The sequence below is a fragment of the Aspergillus fischeri genome, genomic scaffold (genome assembly GCF_000149645.3).
Source record: "Aspergillus fischeri NRRL 181 1099437636249 genomic scaffold, whole genome shotgun sequence".
Lineage (NCBI taxonomy): Eukaryota > Fungi > Ascomycota > Eurotiomycetes > Eurotiales > Aspergillaceae > Aspergillus > Aspergillus fischeri.
This window is the reverse complement of record NW_001509770.1, coordinates 3,659,978-3,678,503: the sequence shown is the minus strand read 5'-3', so window position 1 is coordinate 3,678,503 and position 18,526 is coordinate 3,659,978. Positions and strand designations below refer to the sequence as shown.

Genomic DNA, 18,526 nt, shown 5'->3' with positions numbered 1-18,526 from the left:
TGTATTGGGGTTGAGAGTTTCTACCTTCATTCCATCCTTCCACGCGTATGGGGTTGGAAAATATGTACTCCGTGCTGAGGTAGTACCTTACATATAGGGAAGGCTGGGTAAAGTCAGGTACTCCGTAATTGTGTTATTTTCTCTAGAGGAGAATAAGTCGTCATTGTTTGAGGTTGCAGAAATTATTCCCTCAATACGATGTAGATACTCGTCAACGTCATTCTACCATGGATGTTAGGTTACACTCGGACCTACGAAGGAAACATGAGTGGAGTCCCTTAGACGGACAGCAACCTGAGACACTTGAGACACAACTCAAAATCTCCTCATTCCTCGACATAAATAGGTACGAAGCCTCCATCTTCATATCCGAAGACAACTACATTCGTCCATTCTCACGTCCACCACTACTGCAGGCAATTTGTCGACACCATTGTTGTGCGGGGGAGCAATGGCCATCGACTTATCTTACTGTCGAGCCCAAGTTCCTGAGTATTTTAACGCCGATTTGTCGTCGGTGCTTCACTGCGGCCCCCTCTTATGCAGCAGCCTCTGAGCCTGCAGGATGGTCTGTTGAAAATATTGCGGAGAGAGCTTCCCGCACACTGGACCCATCCAGCCATCATCCAGGCCCGTTTTGACTACAGTACTCAGCCATCGTCCAAAATGAGTGCGCCCCTCCATCTCTGAATCTCTAAAATTGCATGCATCTTGGCCAGTTCTCGTCCCTACCTAGCCCGTGTCAACTGACTGCTGTCAGATTATACTAGTACCTGATCAGCTTGTCAGTCATTGGTGGTAACATATATTCCTATTCAATGTAAGCATCATAGGGTAGTAAGGTAGTAGAACTCGAGATTTCCGGATAGATCTTGATACGATGGAAAAGCAAGCAGATTCAGCTTTCATCCGTGGTTACAAGCTACTGAGACCCCTTCCTCGCCCCTCGTTGACGGTGGCGAAGGATACGCTGTAATGGGGCTCAACACGACCCACGGATCAACGTCGTGACGTTGATTGTCGCACTTGGTCTACGGAATATAGCGTGCGCACCTACCTTTTCTATCCTTCTCCTACCGAGAGATATAGTAGCTTTGTACGGTAGATGATAGGAATTGAACGCTTGTCATCACCACGCCAGGTCAACCTGAGGATGCAAGAGAGAGCCATGTTATTAACGACAAGGCACACAAAGCATCCATCATGTAGGCACAAAAAAGCCATCTGACAGCTGATAGCTCCAAACAGAAACCTACACCAACTCTCATCCTCCATCTCCAGCAGCGAATTGCGGCTCACCCCGAAATTCCGGCCCCAAGTCCCGTCGCCAGGTCAGGCAGGCGTACTTTGCTCACAGTAACAAGCACCGATGTCAGTCCATGTGTGGCACAGCGCTACTTATGATCTGGATTTGAGACTGGAACCTTGGTCCAGCCGCTCCGGCCGAAAACTACACTGTGCTACATTCCATGAAAAGTTTAGGTTATACTAGATTAGCTCCATCAAGTTCACAGTACTTTGTGCTTTTGAGCAACCCCGCTGAATTGTCCCTAGGCATGAACTATCTTAGGGTGAATTATCATAGCGCGGAACATACCTTAGGTTATGCATGTTGTTCTCGGTTAACGCAAAGCTTACCCCAATAGTTTTCAGCACACTAAGACAAGTACAGGCTCCAGAGTCAGGTGGCGACTATGGCTGCATATGAGGAGTCGGTCCCTAGTCCACACCTACCCGTTCCATCCAACTGCTAGGCACTGGTGCGGCACAGTAGACCGAAACTATATATTTCTTTCTGTTTGGTCCGCATCTAGGTAGCTTTCATACGGTAGCTGGTACCTACCTATAAGCAAATGAACAGGCATCAAATCCAATCACCAAACACCCTGATATGGAAGACCTACCATGTACGTGCTTTGAAGCATCACCTGACAATGCCTCACCTGATATGTAGTACCCACTCGACGTCCACTGTCTAGACCCTCTTGAATCTACGTGCCTCGTGACTTCGATACAGAAAGTTCTTTATCGTAGGACATGTACCAGGTTATGACGCGAAAGGTATCACACCGTTTCAAAGCTTGGGTTGATTGGCAAGTGCTCATGGCAAATATATCCATGGATTTCCAAGCTTCGAACCCTGAAGACTTATCTTGGCTGCATGATAGTCAAGGGCTAGTGGTCAAATGTCAAATGCTCTCAAGCCACTTGCATAGATCTTTGATAGATGGTTGATGTATATCTCTGTATTGTACAAGCTGCCCGGGAAAGGCGATTGTGGATCGCCAACCCAGTTGGAAGGAATGCTTTCCACACACAATAAACGTTGACAGCTGGAATAAACGACCGTTATATCGGAAACCTTGAAGAAGCATAAACAGGGACCAGTGGCCTACGGTGCCGTGTCCAAGGTCCCTTTGCCTCCCGTAGAAGCTGTAGCCTGAGGGCCCTTCTGCTGACGTAACTTCTCCTCGAACTTGGCGAATTCATGCATGGAGATTTCCTCTTCCTCATCCAAGACTTGCTCAACTCCCTGGACCTCCTCGATCTGTTCATGACAAAGAAGTTAGTGCAAGCCAAACACAGTAGAAGGATGAAACATACGTAGTGCATCAGCATCGACTCAATGCCATTCTTCAACGTCACAGTGCTCGAGTCGCAAGTACGGCACGCACCACGTAGCTTCAATTTCACAATGCCGTTCTCGAAGCCCCGGAGCTCAATATCACCACCGTCCTCCTGAATCGCAGGCCGGATTCTCGTTTCCAGGAGTTCCTTGATCATGCTAACAACCTCGTCGTCCTCCTCGTTGAAGCTGAGAGATTCCTCCTCGCCGCCCTCCTGCGCATGTTCTCCTGTCTTCTCTACCGTATTGACAATCGCCTCTCCGGATGTCACAGCCTGCGTGATAAGGCTGAAGACCTCGGGCTTGATGTGCGCCCAGTTCGCATCGCTGGATTTACTCACGGTGATGAAGTCCGGACCGTAGAACACTGAAGTCACGCCATCAACGTTGAACAGGTTCGCTGCTAGCGGGGAAGGATGAGGGGGCGCAAGGGTCGATCGAGGAGAAAGATACTCGAGGAAAGACGTTGGGAAGTCCTCCGGGAGGACGCGGTGATTGGGAATGAACTTCAATGCCTGCCAGGGAGTATATCATTAGTGGTCTACATACAGATAATCGTCCATGACAATCGGGACGCTTAACTCACATCAGGATTTGGAGTGTTTTCGGTCTGGATAAAAATTGTCCGCTTCGTAACGGGCAACGGTCCGTTCACCCGGGCTTGGGCAGCAGGGCGATGATGAGGGCGCAAAGTCGGCCGGCGACGAGTCTCAGAGGCGGTGATGGCAGGTAACCTGGCGGAGTTATGGATGCTCTTGTATGATCCGAGTGCTGGTCGGATGCCTTGCGACTGGACGGTGGCAGATTGCGGCGAGAATCGGGTGTCCAGAAGAGCCCTTCTGAGCAATGATGTCGATGTGCGGCTGACAGACATGTTTTGAGAAATCTTCCAGTATTACCTGAAAATGACTTGCAAGAAAGATACTCTATGCTGGAAAAGGAGAACTGATAATTGTTGTCCGGAGTAGAATACTATTTTCCCGCATCCCATTTTCAATCAAGCTCTGACGCAATCTTAGGTCACATGACTGTCAGGAATTCTGCCAAATTTACGTTGATGACAAATCAGGTATAGAAGAAACAGCCAGTTCGTTAAGACAACTTGAAGTGATTCATACCTCTCTGGTGAGATTTTCGCATGTAAAATATTATACTACTTAATCTACATCGTTACCCTGTAATCTGAGTTGTACCTACGTCGTCCGCAAATATTGCATCCAGTTTGTATGAATGGAGCACCATCCATTATGGTCACTCCGTATACAAACACGATTGTTAGAGATGGTAGATGAGTCCACCACTAAGCTCATGAAAATCATAAACTTTCTGTCTCTGCCGGTAATCCTGAAGATGACCGTTTACTTGTCTACAATATTCAATTATCGAACAGGATAAATGATCGTAGATTTGGGCCATTTCGCCATTAGTGGCGAAGAATCATGTGATCTGCGTCGTTGAATGGTTCCTGAATCCTGAGGCATCTATGATTTTTGATTCTGCAGTAGGGAACCGAAGGTGTTATTGAAGATCTTTCCACCATCTTTCACTATCGCTTGTTAATGCGTTTGCTCTGGCTTAAGGGTGCTTTTTCACTGTCCTCTGCCATCTTATTGTAGCTGCAAAAGCTACAAACCATGCTTGACGAAGTTTGATCGCAGCTCAGCTGGCTCGCAGTCTCAAGCTGGCAAAAGATGCCTGGAACTTGCGAGGTTTGCGTTTCGGAGCCCTCGAAGTATAAATGCCCTACCTGTGGGCTTTTGAGGTAAGCTTTCCTCCGTTGCCTCAAAGCACCTGCGCTTGTTTTAACCACCGCCTACAGTTGCTCGCTCGCCTGCACTCAGTCCCATAAGATCTACTGCGCACCCAAACCCCAGGCGCCGGAGCCGACAAGCGCGACGGATGCCACTCAAACCACGCCTAGCGTCACCGGCGAGCAGGAAGTCAACGAGAGCTCGAACGCACAAGCGAACCGAAATGCATACAGCGTGGAAGCACTAGCGTCCTCCCCACAAATCAAAGACCTGCTTGCTCAGAGTCCTCGGCTTCGTGATTGCCTGCGCGATATCTACAAGATTACTTTGGAGGAGGAGTGGATAGAACAGGGACCTGCTGGTCGATCACGACCCTACCATCGAGGACGAGGAGGTTACCGCAATCGAGGCTCGTGGACCCGGGAGAAGGGTTTCAACCGAGGTTTGGGCAAGGTTAGGAAATTGAGAGAGAGATGCGAAGAAGGATTGGAGACCGGAAAGCACGCAGAGGCGTTTATTAATTTTATGGCTTTGATCAACGGTGAAAACCAGCACCAGCAACCCGCATGAATTTCCTTCTCTGCAAGGAGAGGAAAGAGATTCGTACTTCATGGCTTGGAAGATCGCATTTCCAAACACGGCTATGTTGCTGCACTATCGAAATATTGCGATAGCGAACTGCCCTTGATGAGCGATTATGACCAGGGGAGGACAATGGCAATCTTGAGTGCCAATGGGCAATATATGAAAGATGCCTCCCCATAGCTTGAGTAGATATATTTTTTGGTGTTTCTGTTATCGGCTGAAACACAGACTACTTGAACAGCCTTAGATAGATATTCCGCTCTCAGTAGAGCAATGCAGCCATCTTACAAGGACATGAGACCTGAAGTGGCAATCGCCCTCGTTTTGCTTCTGCTCCATCTTCCCCGCCTAATACCACTTAAAGGTCAGCTCACAGTGTTCCCACCCCTATTCGGGCTATGTCTTGGACCGTAGCAGAATGCGGGGGCTGTGATAGCTAGAGAGGAGCCGACCGGCCGAAACACCATCAATCTCATGCCGAACAGCTCGAATCACAGGCGAGTCGAGGTATTCGGTCTAACGAATCCATGGGACGCTTCTAAGAATGCGTGTGACTTATCGGACTCGAAGCGACAATGATCAACCTTGTCACTCAAAAATGAGCTTGGAACACATGAAACCGAGCTCCCAATGGTGATTGAATGGTTAGGTACGTCTATTAGACGCCTGGCCACAGTGGAGCCCGAATCAGGCTGCGTGACGGGATTCAGAACCCGCTGCCCCGGATCTTATCCTTACGATCGGCCTTTCGTGTTTCTGTATGAACCGAGTCTTTCAATTGTCTCTTAAACACTTCGTAGTATTGCACAATACTTGACTTCCCAGGTCTGAGGGTATTATTGTGATTCAAAACTCTGCGCGCCACTCGCTCTATGACTGAGAGGCGGTTCTCAAGGCAAGACCACTGCCAAGTGGGAAGACTCACTCAGCTCTAGTGTCAATGCAGACGTTTCCTCTGTGGATATGAGCGAAACGAATCCGGACCAATCCAATGATTTTTGAGCTGATAGCCAACTTCCTTAGTTTGGATTTAGGTCAATATATCATCCACTATTTCACCAGGACCACTACAAGTCTACAACACTAGCGAGGGTCATACCATTCCTTGGAACGAATGAAGTTGAAGGCGTATGAGCGGCGGTGCTGTTATCTAACTACTTAGCTCATTTAGCTACATTTAGCTACCTGGGCAGCTTACTCCTCTAAGTACGCCTTTTACTGTTTCTAAACCTAAATGAGATTGCCGTTGGGGCATTGGTGTCCCTTCTTTAAGCGAATATTATACTCTCCAGTCTGCTCCCAACTCTTGCGAGATAAAACTGTCTCGTCACGGGACATCAATCGTAGGCATGACATTCTCTATAGCTGAATAGAAGATGGTCACTAATCTAAGTGGTGCACATCTCTCGACTGAACAACGAATGATGTACAGATCTGGATGTCTCGGTACAATAGTAGGCTGACTCCTTTTCTGATTCGGAAAGGCCATTGAGGCACCTCAAGTGCTGTGTCTCTCTTGTACCACTTTGTACACGACCATTGCTCCGATTCGTCCGGGATCCTCCATCCATCGTCAGCTGTGAACCATAAGATTCTATTACCGTCCTGTTGTCTCTTTTCTATGGTCTTCTCATCGCTGTCTTATTCTTGTGAGTATCAAAGCTCTGGCCCTCAACCATCCAATCCTGAAGCGACATAGTGGAGGCTTCGGTGTGCCTGCCTCCACAGATTGAAGATCCCGCCGCCTTTTTCTTTTTCGGCTGCAGTCACGCGAAAATCGTGGAGCCTGGATACGATCTGGTTCTAGCTGCGTATTCTGCTTTTATTATATTTTAAGACGAGTGATTCAATATGTCTCCTTCTCAGTTCTATTAAAATTACTCATTTACTTAACTATTTATCGCCTATGTGTTGAGCGTCCGGCAACCCACCTCAGCCTCCGACTTTTGTACCGAAGAGTGATCTTCCTCTTCTTTGTTCCCCATCCATTCTTCCGCCTTTGCGGGCAGTGCAAACCGCCTTTGATCTGATCTGCAAGGGCAAATTGAGTACAATCGTATTGCGCTCTTCAAATTGGAGGACGTTCATGTGAGGTTATCCTGAAAGTTCGTCCGACAATACGACGGGGTTTACTAATTTTGTCTCTTTACCAGTGCGATTCGTATTCGATCATCGATCACTCCGTCAGCGGAAAGAGAGAATAAGAGGAGACTACCGATAAAGAGACTGACTCAACACTATTCAGAGGAACCAATCAACCAGTGTCGACTGCCATTCTACTCAAGCGACAATGGATGAGCTGTCGTGCCTACATCAGTCACTCGCCTAGCAATATCGGATTTGCGCTATCGCATGTTTGACGTCTCCGCTGGCCCCCTTCCACTCGCCGCGATCGTTCAAACTTTTTGCACCAAAACGACTCTATGATGACCTTCGAGCAACAGCGACGGGAGCGGTCCTCCAGCGACAGAGCTCAGCCTGCACCCTTCCCGCAGAGACCAGGTCTCCCCGGCAGAACAATTTCCGCACCGGCCGGAGGTCTGTATAAACTCGATTCCTCCAGAATGGCAACGGACACTCGGAGTAAGGTTGAGAGCCCTCTCATAGAGGAGGAGGAACATGTTCTCTCAAGGAGTGACACCGGCTTATTGCCGATACGTGACGGTAACGGGGTAGGTTCTGTCCACGAGCATTGTGATCTAACGGAGGTTGTAGTAAACGGCTAACCACTGATTTCCGCTATAGATATCTCAGAAGCCGAACTTCCCACACCTTACGATCGCCGTTGTTGGCCAAGAGAAAGCCGGCAAATCCACATTCATTCGGAGCGCTCTAGACATGAAGAACCCGCTATCCTCACGATCGACAACAAAGAAAATGTCATTAGACGGCACTGTTTACCTTGTTCGATTCGTGGAGATTTCAACCAAAGAGTTAACAGTCGGAAGCAATGGAGAGCTCGAGTGGCCTCGGATTGGCAACGATGCCACTTCGCCAAAGGTTATTGACGGAGTGCTCGTTCTTCACGACGTGACCCAACCCGAGAGCCTCTCAGAATTGACAGGCCTACTTGGTATGTTTCACGGAGTACTTCCGCTTGTTTCAGACACACTCCTTGAGAAAGTATATGGTTGCTAATGGCTCGTTTGCTTAGACACTTTGTCCGCATCATCCTTGCCGTTTATTCTAATTGCGAGTAAATGTGACGTTCGAAGGCACGATAGATTCCTTGAACCTGCTTTGGGCAATTACGAGATTCATCGGATGTCCCCCGAATCTCCACAATCGCAAAAGACGTACATTGCCAAGCTTCTGCGATTTGTTGTCAGCAAAAAATATGGTGAGTGTCAATCAGGTGGATGGCGATGTTGCCGTCTAGCCCTACGACCCCATGCCCAACAGATTCACTACACTCAAACAGCAAAAGCTTCCCCCTATACCCCTATTGTTCCACCATTTTGATTGGAGCTTCCTGGGCGTTTCGCAACAAATCATGGGACGAGCAAACAACCAACCCCTTTTGGGCCGGTTGTTGTCGCGCTAATTCGCGGCACGGCCTGAGTTAGCGTTCGCTCGCCCTTTTGCCCTTTTGAAAAGAAACCGAACATTGATTTATCTGTCTCCTGGTGGAAACCTACCTAAATCTCACAGCTGCTGCGCTCAGCGAGCCAGATCTTAATTTGAATGCTAACTGTGATCCTCAGAAGTCACCGATCTTTCTCCCAGCCAGTCCGACCAGGGAACCTCTGGTGACGCCCCGTACCGACCGGGCTCGCAAGATCGCCGCCATACTCGTGCCAACTCCGAAACACCTACAGCCTTCTTCAACGGAGCCGCGGGCGGCTCAAACTCCACGAGTGTATTTGAATCAGGAGTCGATGGGCACGGCGACGACCTGTATCCCGTCGACCGGACCGACTCATCCAACCTGGCTTCCAATTCGCACAATTCGAGATGTGCCCGGAGCAACTCGTTTCCGGTGCGACCTCACACCCCTCCCTCCGGAGCCACGTTGAACTTGCACAGGCCATCAGCGTCAGGGGAGTCATCTCCAGCCAAGGACCGCAATCGCCAGCATCGGCTCCATTCTGCTTGGCGAAACAGTGGCGGATCGGACGCCTTTAATAGCTTCTTGGAGACGGAAGATGAGATTGACGTGTCGCGTAGCGCCCCGTCAAGTCCTGGTGGCAGTAGCAAGGACAAATCAACAAGCGATGGAAGTTCGAATGAAACCGGTTACACCTTTGACGAGTTAGTTGATCGGCTTGTGGCGCAGCCAATGTCAAAGCAAGACTCGAAGTTCTCATCGATCTTCTTGTGCCTGTATCGCAAGTTTGCGGCACCCGCCAGTCTACTCAATGCGCTGATACATCGTTTTGAACGAAATGAGAAGAACATCACTGACCAGCTGACGCGCATTGCCGATCAGTTGAGACTGCTCAACGTGATGGCACAGTGGGTATCGGAGTACCCCGGCGACTTGGCATATCCAAAGACGCGGAAGCGGATCCTGGATTTCGTATCAACGTTGGAGAAGAGTCATTTCTACATGTTTGCCGCCAAAGAGATCGGATCGTACCTCGAAGTGAACATGGAAGATGACGATGTTGGGTGGCCATTCAAAGACGGCGACGTGGAGGAATTCGATGACCAGGAAATCTTCTACGTCACTTCCGGCTGGAGCTCTCCATCTATGTTTCTAGGAGGGCCTACCTCAGGAGAAGATGAGGGTGAGGAAGAGGAGGAGGATCCCATATACAACATGAGCGCTCTAGATCTGAGCGAGGGCCCGCCAGAGCAGAGCACAAGGCTCTCGGGTACTTCTACGGTGGACAAGCCCGGCACGATCTCGAGCCAATCGTTCACGAGCTTGAGCATTGAAGCTGCGCAAAGAGAGTCCGAACACCTGGAGCTGACACCTAGCGTGCCACTGACCAAGATACAATGGCGACAACTCATGGAGATACCCGACGAAGAATTTGCACGCGAGTTAACACGAATTGACTGGATCATGTTCAACTCATTTCGACCGCGGGACCTTGTACGCCATGTCAGTATCTCCGGCCCGGACAAAGATAAGATTCAGAGCTTGAAGCATGTCAATCGCATGATCAAGCAATTCAACCATATCGCTTTTTTCGTGGCTAGTATGATCCTTCTTCGGGACAAGCCGAAGCACCGGGCAAGGGCCCTGGAGAAGTTTATGAACATTGCACAGGTAAGAATTAATCGTGAACAAGGGAAAGGAGATATCTAACTTTTAATTGAAGAAACTGCGACGGTTGAATAACTACAACTCCCTGGGTGCACTAATTGCCGGCATCAATGGCACTCCAGTACATCGGCTGTCTCAGACGCGGGAGCTGGTCCCAGTCCAAGTACAGAAGGACTTTATGAGGCTAGTGATCCTCATGGGGACGCAGAAGAGCCATTTTGCATATCGCTTAGCTTGGGACAATTCATTCTCGGAGCGAATTCCGTTTCTCCCACTACATCGCCGTGATTTGGTGTCGGCCGAGGAAGGGAATAAGACCTTTGTCGGAGACAACCGATCTCGGATTAACTGGAAGAAATTCGAGGTGATGGGAGAAGTCATTCTGGGCATCCAGCGCAGCCAGAAGACCCCGTATGCTCATATTAATCGGTATGAGGATGTGCAGCGGTTGATACTGGATATCAAGCTTTCCGGAGATGAAGAGGTTCGTGTCAAACCAACAGACGGCGATTCCATTTGCTAATGTGAGTAGGATTTGTATGCACGTAGTGTACAGGTTGAACCATCCACGGGCATCGACACAGGACGCAAGAAATTCGGCTGGCTGCGGTCTTGACCGGATTGAGCACATCCTCAGAAATGATTTCTACCACTATGACCTACCAACCGCCCCTACTTTCTAGCTACGAGCACGACTCATGCATCACTCTGGGGATATTTCCTATATCCCCTACACCCTGACGTGACATGCCTTCTGATGATTGACTGACGAGATGGTCAAATAACGGTTCAAGTGGTGGTAACCACTTGGTGTACATATATGCAACATACATAGTTGAATAATCAACATAATAATCAACGAAGATGCCTTTTCACCTTTTTCTGCGCTTCGTTTCATTTGCGTATTCTCTACACTTGTAGTATTTCCGTACAGCGGACGATAACATCACGTGACAATATCGCCTTCGAAATATCTCTACCACCCGACGACTCCGTAGATCTAAATCGACTATCTGATCATCAGTCTGTGACTCTCCTGCACCTCACCACCTAACAAACCCCCGTGCTCCACAAACCAAAACTCAAGAAAAAAACCAAAGAAGATGACACCCCACCTCCGCTCCACCTACCGCGCCATCCTCCGCGAACTCCCCCGCCGCACGCTCTCCAACCCAACGCCCCTGCAGCAACGCATCCGCGAAGCCTTCCGCACAGGCACAGGCACAAGCGAGCAATTGGCAGACACACACTTCGATCAGCGGGTACAAGAAGCCGAGCAGATGGCGCAGTATGCGCGTGCGCAGAGGACGTATGCAGCTCTTGTGGAGCGGTATAACCCCGGGATGACGATGACGGAGAAGGAGAAGATTCGGTTGACTGCTAGACGGGTGGGATTTGATTTGCCGATTGCGGAGGAGGGGGGAAAGGAGTGAACCACTGTCTCTGTTGTTGTGCGAGTGGATGGGATGGGATGGGATGAAGGGAAAATCGGGCTACGATGGGATAGATTTGGTTCGGGTATATGGAGGAAGTGCGGAGATGGTATAGAGACTGATTTGATTGTATTATAGCATTACTGGAGTTACGGCATGACATGACCTGTACAGGACTATGGTTGGCAGACATTCAATTGCATCCATCTGGGTTCTTATCTCTCGTGCAATTTGGGGGGGGGTTGGTTCGCGGCGGAGGCGTCGTGCGAGCATGTCTAGCCATGCGTCTGGTGTGCTGACGCTGACGAGCCGCGCGAAGCCTTGCCTGGTCTATCGATCCATACGATCGATGTTCGGCTAGGCGGACGGGTAGGGCCTGAGTCCTGATGGGAGGGTGCGCCATCGCAGAGCGCGTAGCAGCTTGTCAATACGGCGGTGGAGGATTCCTCCCCCCTGACTTAGCCGGTCGTCAACTGGACTCGCTCCATCTGTCTCATGAGCGTAGAGCTGCTTTCTTCCTCCTCGATTCCGACGCCCACTTCAATCGCGGTCTTGGGTCGGTTCTTGTTCAACCCGTCCAGGAGCATACACGCTTTGCAGATCTTCTGGCTTGAGATGTATCCGCAACGCTCACACTTGCCCATTGTTTGACTCTTGATCGCTCTCGGGTTATTCGCCTTGCCGCTCTTTCTCTTGGGGGCAACCGGGAGCTTGATCTCGGTCTCTCTCGACTGAGCGGCGTCATCTTCTGCAAGCTTCTTCTCCATCTCCGCCATTTCGCCACCGCTCGATCGACCATTTTGACTACCACAGCCACCCGCCGATTCATCGTCCTCTGCAGTAGCAGTAGCAACAGCGGTGCCGCCGCACTTCTTCCCGCTCGAACTAACCTCCAACGGCACCAGAGCAGCCATGTCCTCTCCGCTCTTGACAATATCCAAGATCGAGCTAGGGCGGATTTTCTCGAGATCTTTGATCAGCGTCCGGGCGCTGCCTCTGAACGCTTCAGGAGAGTAGATACACTCGGTACTGAAATAATCAAGCTTCTTGTGGTGCGCGTACAGTACGATCTCCTTCTCGTACGCATACTTGAGCGGTTTGCTGCGCTTGATATCCGACGCCGCCGAGTCCGTCACGATACTAGTCCCCCGCGACAGACGCGGCAGATCTCCTCGCAGTAGATTCATCATCACCGTCTCTGCTACATCGTCTGCGTTATGTCCCGTGACAACATGCTTGATGCCCAGTCGCGCAGCGCCCCGGTCGAGCGCTTGTCGCCGGAACACCCCGCAATAGGTGCAGTTGCCTTTCTTCCCAACTTGCTCGACGACCTGATCCATTGTCCAACCGTATAACTCGCTATACCCGACTATTTCCAGCGGCATATCGTACTGGACCGCGTTGCGCTTGACCGTCTCCAGACTATCGTCGCGATAGCCCTTGATACCCTCGTCGATGGAGAGCAGACATAATTCTAGACCGTAGTTGTAGCGCTCATTGAGAGTTTTGAGGACGGATGCGAGAACAGTACTGTCTTTGCCTCCACTGGCGCCGATGGCGACCCGTTCGCCGGGGTAAAAGAGGGAGGAGGAGGTGATTGTCTCGTGCACTTCAGTCTCGAAAACTTCGAGGAAGCAGGCGCGGCATAGCTTGTGCCGGTTCTTGGGACGGATAATAACAGCTCTGGCTTCCTTGCAGTTGAAACACAGCGTTGGAGGCATTTTGGTTGGAAGATATTGAGGGGAAAAGACCGAATGATGGAGATGAAGAATTTCTGAACCCCGCGATAATAATTATCAGTATTGATGGATTGATAGCTCTTTTGATAGGCGGATTCTTGTTGTTTGTTCCGTTTGCATTATGCTTTGTCAGCGGAGAGATGCTCGATAACGAAAAACAAAACAGTCCGACTTCAAAACAGCTAGGTAGTCATAAGAAGATTATATCTATCTATACAGCATTACCATAATCTATAATCACAGGCAAGTATCATATTACAGTACAATATCCCATCTCTCTCTCTGGTTGTGTATCGTCCCACTCATCGCGCGATTAAACCTTCCGGCGCAGCAGATTCGTGATCATTTCGCGACCTGTGACTCTCGTCGTGGCCCACAGGGTAGGGAAGTCAAGGGTGCTGGAGAAAGTATCGGCGTAACCGAAGAAAAGCATGGGAGGGATCCAACCACGGGCGTACTCGAGGGCAAAGCAGGACTGCTCCATCTTGTATTGCTTGACCTCGCCGCGGCGGAGGTGGTGGACGGTGCCAGGGGGGTAGACCTCGGGCTCGAAAGTGCCGGGAACGAAAGCGACCTGGGTTCCCTGAAGGATGTTGAAGTAGTCATCGGCGGTGTGGCGGCCGGTGTGGCCCTCGGTGCCAATCGCGGTGCCTGTCTTATATTAGAACAACTCGGAAGGGGAAAAGGGGAGAGTGCGAGGGGAAGTACCGAAGATGATCAAGTATTCGGTGATACCTAAATCATGATTAGCAGAAATCTTCCGGTAAAGACTGGCCAGCTGGGAGCCATTGAACAAACTTACTAGCATGAATGATGTACATGGCACCCATAGCACCGCCAGCATTGTTGAAAATCCATTCCTCGTTCTTGTTCAAGTGGTTTCCGGGGATCTTCTGGTCCAGCTCGGCGACGATGAAGTCGACCATCGCACGGGTGTCGTTGCCATGAGCCTGGACGGCGCGCTGGGAGAGATCGTGCAGTTGTTCGGGATTGAAGATGTAGAATTGCTCAAGACGAGCATCGAGGTAGCTGTACAGCGCAGCGAAGATGGCCACGAAGACCGCGAGGAAACCGAGTTTGCGCACGGAGAAGCAGCAGCAACCGCAGGAGTTCTTGCGGGCGGAATTTGACTGTGGGGAGGAGGATTTAGAGGGCATTGTGGAGGTCGTCGTGTAGATTAAAAGATCAGGTCAATTGAGAGACTAAAATTGACAATTGACAATTGACAGAATCTGGGGACGAAAAGAAGCTTAACAGGAGTAATAGGGATGATTAGTCCAGGCAGAAAAAAATATGGTGGAGTCCGCGGCGCCCGCTTAGATTTGGAAATCTACTGTGTACTCCGTAAATCCCTGGTTAGTTGAATGAGTTCCCCTGGCGTCGGGTTCTGTTTGTTTTTCCTCTTTTATTGGCTTGGAGGTTGGAGCATCTCAGGCCACCACGGATAGAGATATCCGAAAGTGATATCAAATTATCAGTTCAACGTCTGCTGTCGATTGAGCATCATCGTTATTATTATTCAATCATGAAGTCAAGTTGCCATTGTTGTTGAAGTTGGCAGCGCAATGTGTTGAGAGTTGAGACTGCTCTGTTATGTCAGCAAAACCAGTTGCCGCTCCAGGTTGGAAACTCTTCTCAATCCAGTGAGGATCCAAGTCACTGTATGCATTCGAACAGAGTGTATATGGATCGGTATTTCTGACTGAGCATATCTTTTCTCTTCATATGGTTGCAATGAAGGGAAGTACATCTGCACCCTGGGACAATACTTCAGAACAGAAGCTGGAAAGGCCTAGGCAACACCCAGTTGCAAGAGGATTAATGACGACAGATGTAGCTTCTGCAGCTGCATAGACGCATTTTGGATGTCGGAATCTGAAATTATGAGCCCTCCTATAATGACGGTGAGAGGACTGCCTAGATTCCTTCCGTGATTCCGGTCAACTATGCTCTATTCATAGTGCCGTCCCCAGCTAGGTACTCTACTGTGTACGTCAATCAATAGGATGAAACCGCCGGTTGTATATGGGTCTATATTAACTCGGAACTTCTCCTGAGGAGACTCGACTCTCCAGTCAACACTATCAGAAATACGGGACAATAGAGAGTCGGTAGCAGGAAAAACTTCCAACAGACTGTGGATCTCCCTTTAGATGAAACGGGCATATTTTCGTCCACGTCAGGAATTCAAGCTGTTAGTTGTCACCGCACAGGTCAACCACAACATCAACAATTTTCTGAATCCTGCAGACCTGATTCTTTGGTCTCGCCAAGCTACTAGCATCACTCGGTGACGAGAGGCCATATACTCTGGGAATCTGGAGTGCAGAATGCGGGGTCCACATACGTATGTCAATCTATTTCCACGCAGCCATATCCTCACCCACAATGCTTCTTTCTTTCTACATTCGCTCAAACCCAATGTGATTTCCACCAATATCCTCACTGCCCCCGGAGACAATTCTCGTTTTGGTCGATCATTCCGTGTCTTCGTCGTCTCGGATTGTTTCATTCGTCGGGAATTGTCCGGCTAAAATGGACCATTCCGCGACCTTGAGAGCCACATGTGGGGAGCAGCCAGTGTGGGTGTCTCAAGTTGAAGCTTGGGTATAGATTGATCCACCAGTCAATGGGACCACCCGGTCCACTGAGTGAGTCTTGAAGATTGAGGGTGATGATCAACGCATCAAAGAGGTCAAGCGTCGAAAGAATCAAGCCATGGGTACTCCGTACAGGATAAAGGCCCAAAAAGGAATTTCCCCAGGGCGGGTTCAGGAGAGGCAGTTAGGAAACTATAAGAGTCGGAGGGCCCTCATGTCTATTCGGTGTGCTCTCTGTCAGTCAACAGATCATCCTCGCAAGAACTTGAACGATTATTCAGAATGAAGTTCAGCCTCTCTGTCGCCCTCTCGCTCGCCGCAGCGACTGCCCAGGCAGCCACCCAGTTCTGTGACCAATGGGGCTCGGTCACCGAGGGCAACTACATTCTTTACAACAATCTTTGGGGTCAGGCCCAGGCCACCTCCGGCTCCCAATGCACCACCTTTGAATCTCTTTCGGGCAACACGATCGTCTGGAACACCAAGTGGTCTTGGTCCGGTGGCCAGGGCCAGGTCAAGAGCTTCGCCAATGCCGCTCTGCAGTTCACCCCCAAGAAACTGAGCAGCGTCAAGAGCATTGACTCGACTTGGACGTGGAAGTAAGGCAGTCCTTACAGATTCTCCGTGGATGTGAAGCTGACGATAACAGCTACTCTGGCTCCAACATCGTCGCCGATGTCGCCTACGACATGTTCCTCAGCACCTCCCCCGGCGGCGACCACAACTACGAGATCATGGTCTGGCTAGGTGCTTTGGGCGGCGCCGGTCCCATTTCCTCGACGGGCTCGCCCATCGCCACGCCTACCGTCGCTGGCATCAAGTTTAACCTGTACCTCGGCCCGAACGGCTCGATGCAGGTGTACAGCTTCGTGGCCCAGTCGACCACGAAGAGCTTCTCCGGCGACATGCGCGACTTCTTCACGTACCTGGAGGGCAACCAGGGACTGTCCAGCGACCTGTACCTGGTCGACGTGCAAGCCGGTACCGAGCCCTTCAGCGGAAGCAATGCCGTTTTCACGGTATCCGACTACTCTGTCAGTGTTGCCTAAGCGTTCTATGAAAGGCAGCGTCTAGCTTTTGTGTATATAGTTAGATAATCCAATCTGTTTATCAATCAATTTGTTGGAATCACACAAAATCCAAACATATAAGTTTCACTACGCGCCCTCGTTTCAAACAACGACTGCAACATAAGGCGCCTGCATGCTCCTCCGTAAAGTCTAGCGTCGACACACTCGTTTCAGATGCAGTCAGGCCTCAAAAACGTATGTATCTATGTGCCTCATTTTCAGCTCCCAAGTTGCAAGCCAGCGGTGCTGAATCGCCTTCTCTATCACTCGACCCAATCGCCCCTTCGAAGCATGTTGGACATCAACCTCTTCCAAGAATAACCGTATCCACAGTATCAACTTGACACATTATGGGCCAGGATCCATTTGTATATATAGCAATCGACCCGCGTCGCGCGCGCGAAACGAGACAGAGGAACATGCGCTTAAGCGCCCATGACCATCCCTGCGTCGGGCGCTTAGACCACTTACTCACTACAGTACCCGTTCGTGAACGACAGATATCTGCAGGATGGAATATTAATAGTAGCAGGGGAGTAGCAAGGTCAATCCATTAGTTACTAGATAGTACTCGTGCTCCGGAATTGAAGTTGCAGATAGATTCCTGTCCTGCTCCTTGCGAGCGGCCTTTGGGTCGTGAATTGTGGCGGGCAGGGCCAGAGATGCAATTAGGGGGAGGGGAATGTAGGAACTAAGGCAGGTACTTTCGTGCTAGACAGTATCCGTGATGGTTTGATCCAGGTTCGTAGGAGGAGGGAATATGCTCCTGACACGAGTGTAGTCGGGGGTTTTTTCGCCGGGGATGACGCATGGAGGGGTACAGCCTACGACAGGAGGGGCGTAGTCACTTGTCAATCAAGGTCTCGCTCATTATGAATGGTAGGATTTGATTGCTGAATGCGAATCTGGACGCATACGTGATATCATATATCGAGTCCAGTCCGTTCTCTGACTGTGATGATGTGTGGAGTGCAGACTGCGGACTGCATCATGCACCACTACTATTTTGCCAAAGAATGAGTGGCGCCTGCAACTACTTCCGGATCCTGCTCTGTCATGATCATGATTCATGAATTCGGTTGAAGCTAGGAGAACCTCCTAGAGTGTTCAAGAGAGGAGCAGAGACAGTTGGATTCCAGACTGAACGGCCCTTGTCAAGCAAGTCAATGGATGGGATAGAGTCAGTAGACGCGTTGCGCGGATTCCTGGCCGGAACAGGAGCGCGTTTCGCCCCAGGAAAAGGTTTCAGTGCTACGTAGAGGCTGAGGAGTAGATGAATATTTGCCTTGCTAAAAGACAATAAAAGTATGGTAGTGTTTGAGGGATGAATTGGAAGGGAGCAATGATTCGTTGGCGATGCTCTGTATTTCTCCTGCCACTGCATTTTCCACGATGCATTATGGAGTCGGGTATCAAGATCTATTACTGCCTCCTCGCTTTCTTGACTACAGTGCAAGACAATCAACTGAAGAGTAATTAGTATTTCGATACTACCTTGATGTGCCTA

At 50.0% G+C, this 18,526-nt stretch overlaps 7 protein-coding genes across 7 annotated transcripts, besides 1 other annotated feature; 4 read left to right on the top strand and 3 right to left on the bottom strand.

Moving 5' to 3' along the window:
- Positions 1-2,392: 2,392 nt before the first annotated feature.
- NFIA_020080 (NifU family protein) lies at positions 2,393-3,500 on the bottom strand (the record flags this gene model as incomplete). Its single annotated transcript, XM_001265196.1, has 3 exons — positions 2,393-2,548; positions 2,605-3,141; positions 3,213-3,500. 3 exons carry the CDS (start codon positions 3,498-3,500, stop codon positions 2,393-2,395), a joined length of 981 nt encoding a protein of 326 aa, XP_001265197.1.
- Positions 3,501-4,317: 817 nt separating this feature from the next.
- NFIA_020070 (zinc finger HIT domain-containing protein) lies at positions 4,318-4,947 on the top strand (the record flags this gene model as incomplete). The annotated part of the gene is made up of 2 exons (XM_001265195.1): positions 4,318-4,388; positions 4,446-4,947. 2 exons carry the CDS (start codon positions 4,318-4,320, stop codon positions 4,945-4,947), a joined length of 573 nt encoding a protein of 190 aa, XP_001265196.1.
- A 2,441-nt stretch (positions 4,948-7,388) lies between these two features.
- On the top strand, positions 7,389-10,793 carry NFIA_020060 (putative Ras guanyl-nucleotide exchange factor RasGEF; the record flags this gene model as incomplete). The annotated part of the gene is made up of 6 exons (XM_001265194.1): positions 7,389-7,634; positions 7,708-8,035; positions 8,117-8,302; positions 8,667-10,180; positions 10,233-10,661; positions 10,734-10,793. The coding sequence occupies 6 exons, from the start codon at positions 7,389-7,391 to the stop codon at positions 10,791-10,793; spliced, it is 2,763 nt and encodes a 920-aa protein (XP_001265195.1).
- A 487-nt stretch (positions 10,794-11,280) lies between these two features.
- Positions 11,281-11,610, top strand: NFIA_020050 (LYR motif-containing protein; the record flags this gene model as incomplete). Its single annotated transcript, XM_001265193.1, has 1 exon — positions 11,281-11,610. The coding sequence occupies one exon, from the start codon at positions 11,281-11,283 to the stop codon at positions 11,608-11,610; it is 330 nt and encodes a 109-aa protein (XP_001265194.1).
- A 26-nt stretch (positions 11,611-11,636) lies between these two features.
- Positions 11,637-11,656: a microsatellite.
- Positions 11,657-12,068: 412 nt separating this feature from the next.
- On the bottom strand, positions 12,069-13,331 carry NFIA_020040 (putative PP-loop ATPase superfamily protein; the record flags this gene model as incomplete). Its single annotated transcript, XM_001265192.1, has 1 exon — positions 12,069-13,331. One exon carries the CDS (start codon positions 13,329-13,331, stop codon positions 12,069-12,071), a length of 1,263 nt encoding a protein of 420 aa, XP_001265193.1.
- Positions 13,332-13,662: 331 nt separating this feature from the next.
- Positions 13,663-14,506, bottom strand: erg2 (C-8 sterol isomerase ERG2; the record flags this gene model as incomplete). The annotated part of the gene is made up of 3 exons (XM_001265191.1): positions 13,663-14,000; positions 14,058-14,084; positions 14,152-14,506. 3 exons carry the CDS (start codon positions 14,504-14,506, stop codon positions 13,663-13,665), a joined length of 720 nt encoding a protein of 239 aa, XP_001265192.1.
- Positions 14,507-16,231: 1,725 nt separating this feature from the next.
- Positions 16,232-16,998, top strand: xgeA (putative endoglucanase; the record flags this gene model as incomplete). The annotated part of the gene is made up of 2 exons (XM_001265190.1): positions 16,232-16,548; positions 16,599-16,998. 2 exons carry the CDS (start codon positions 16,232-16,234, stop codon positions 16,996-16,998), a joined length of 717 nt encoding a protein of 238 aa, XP_001265191.1.
- Positions 16,999-18,526: the final 1,528 nt, after the last annotated feature.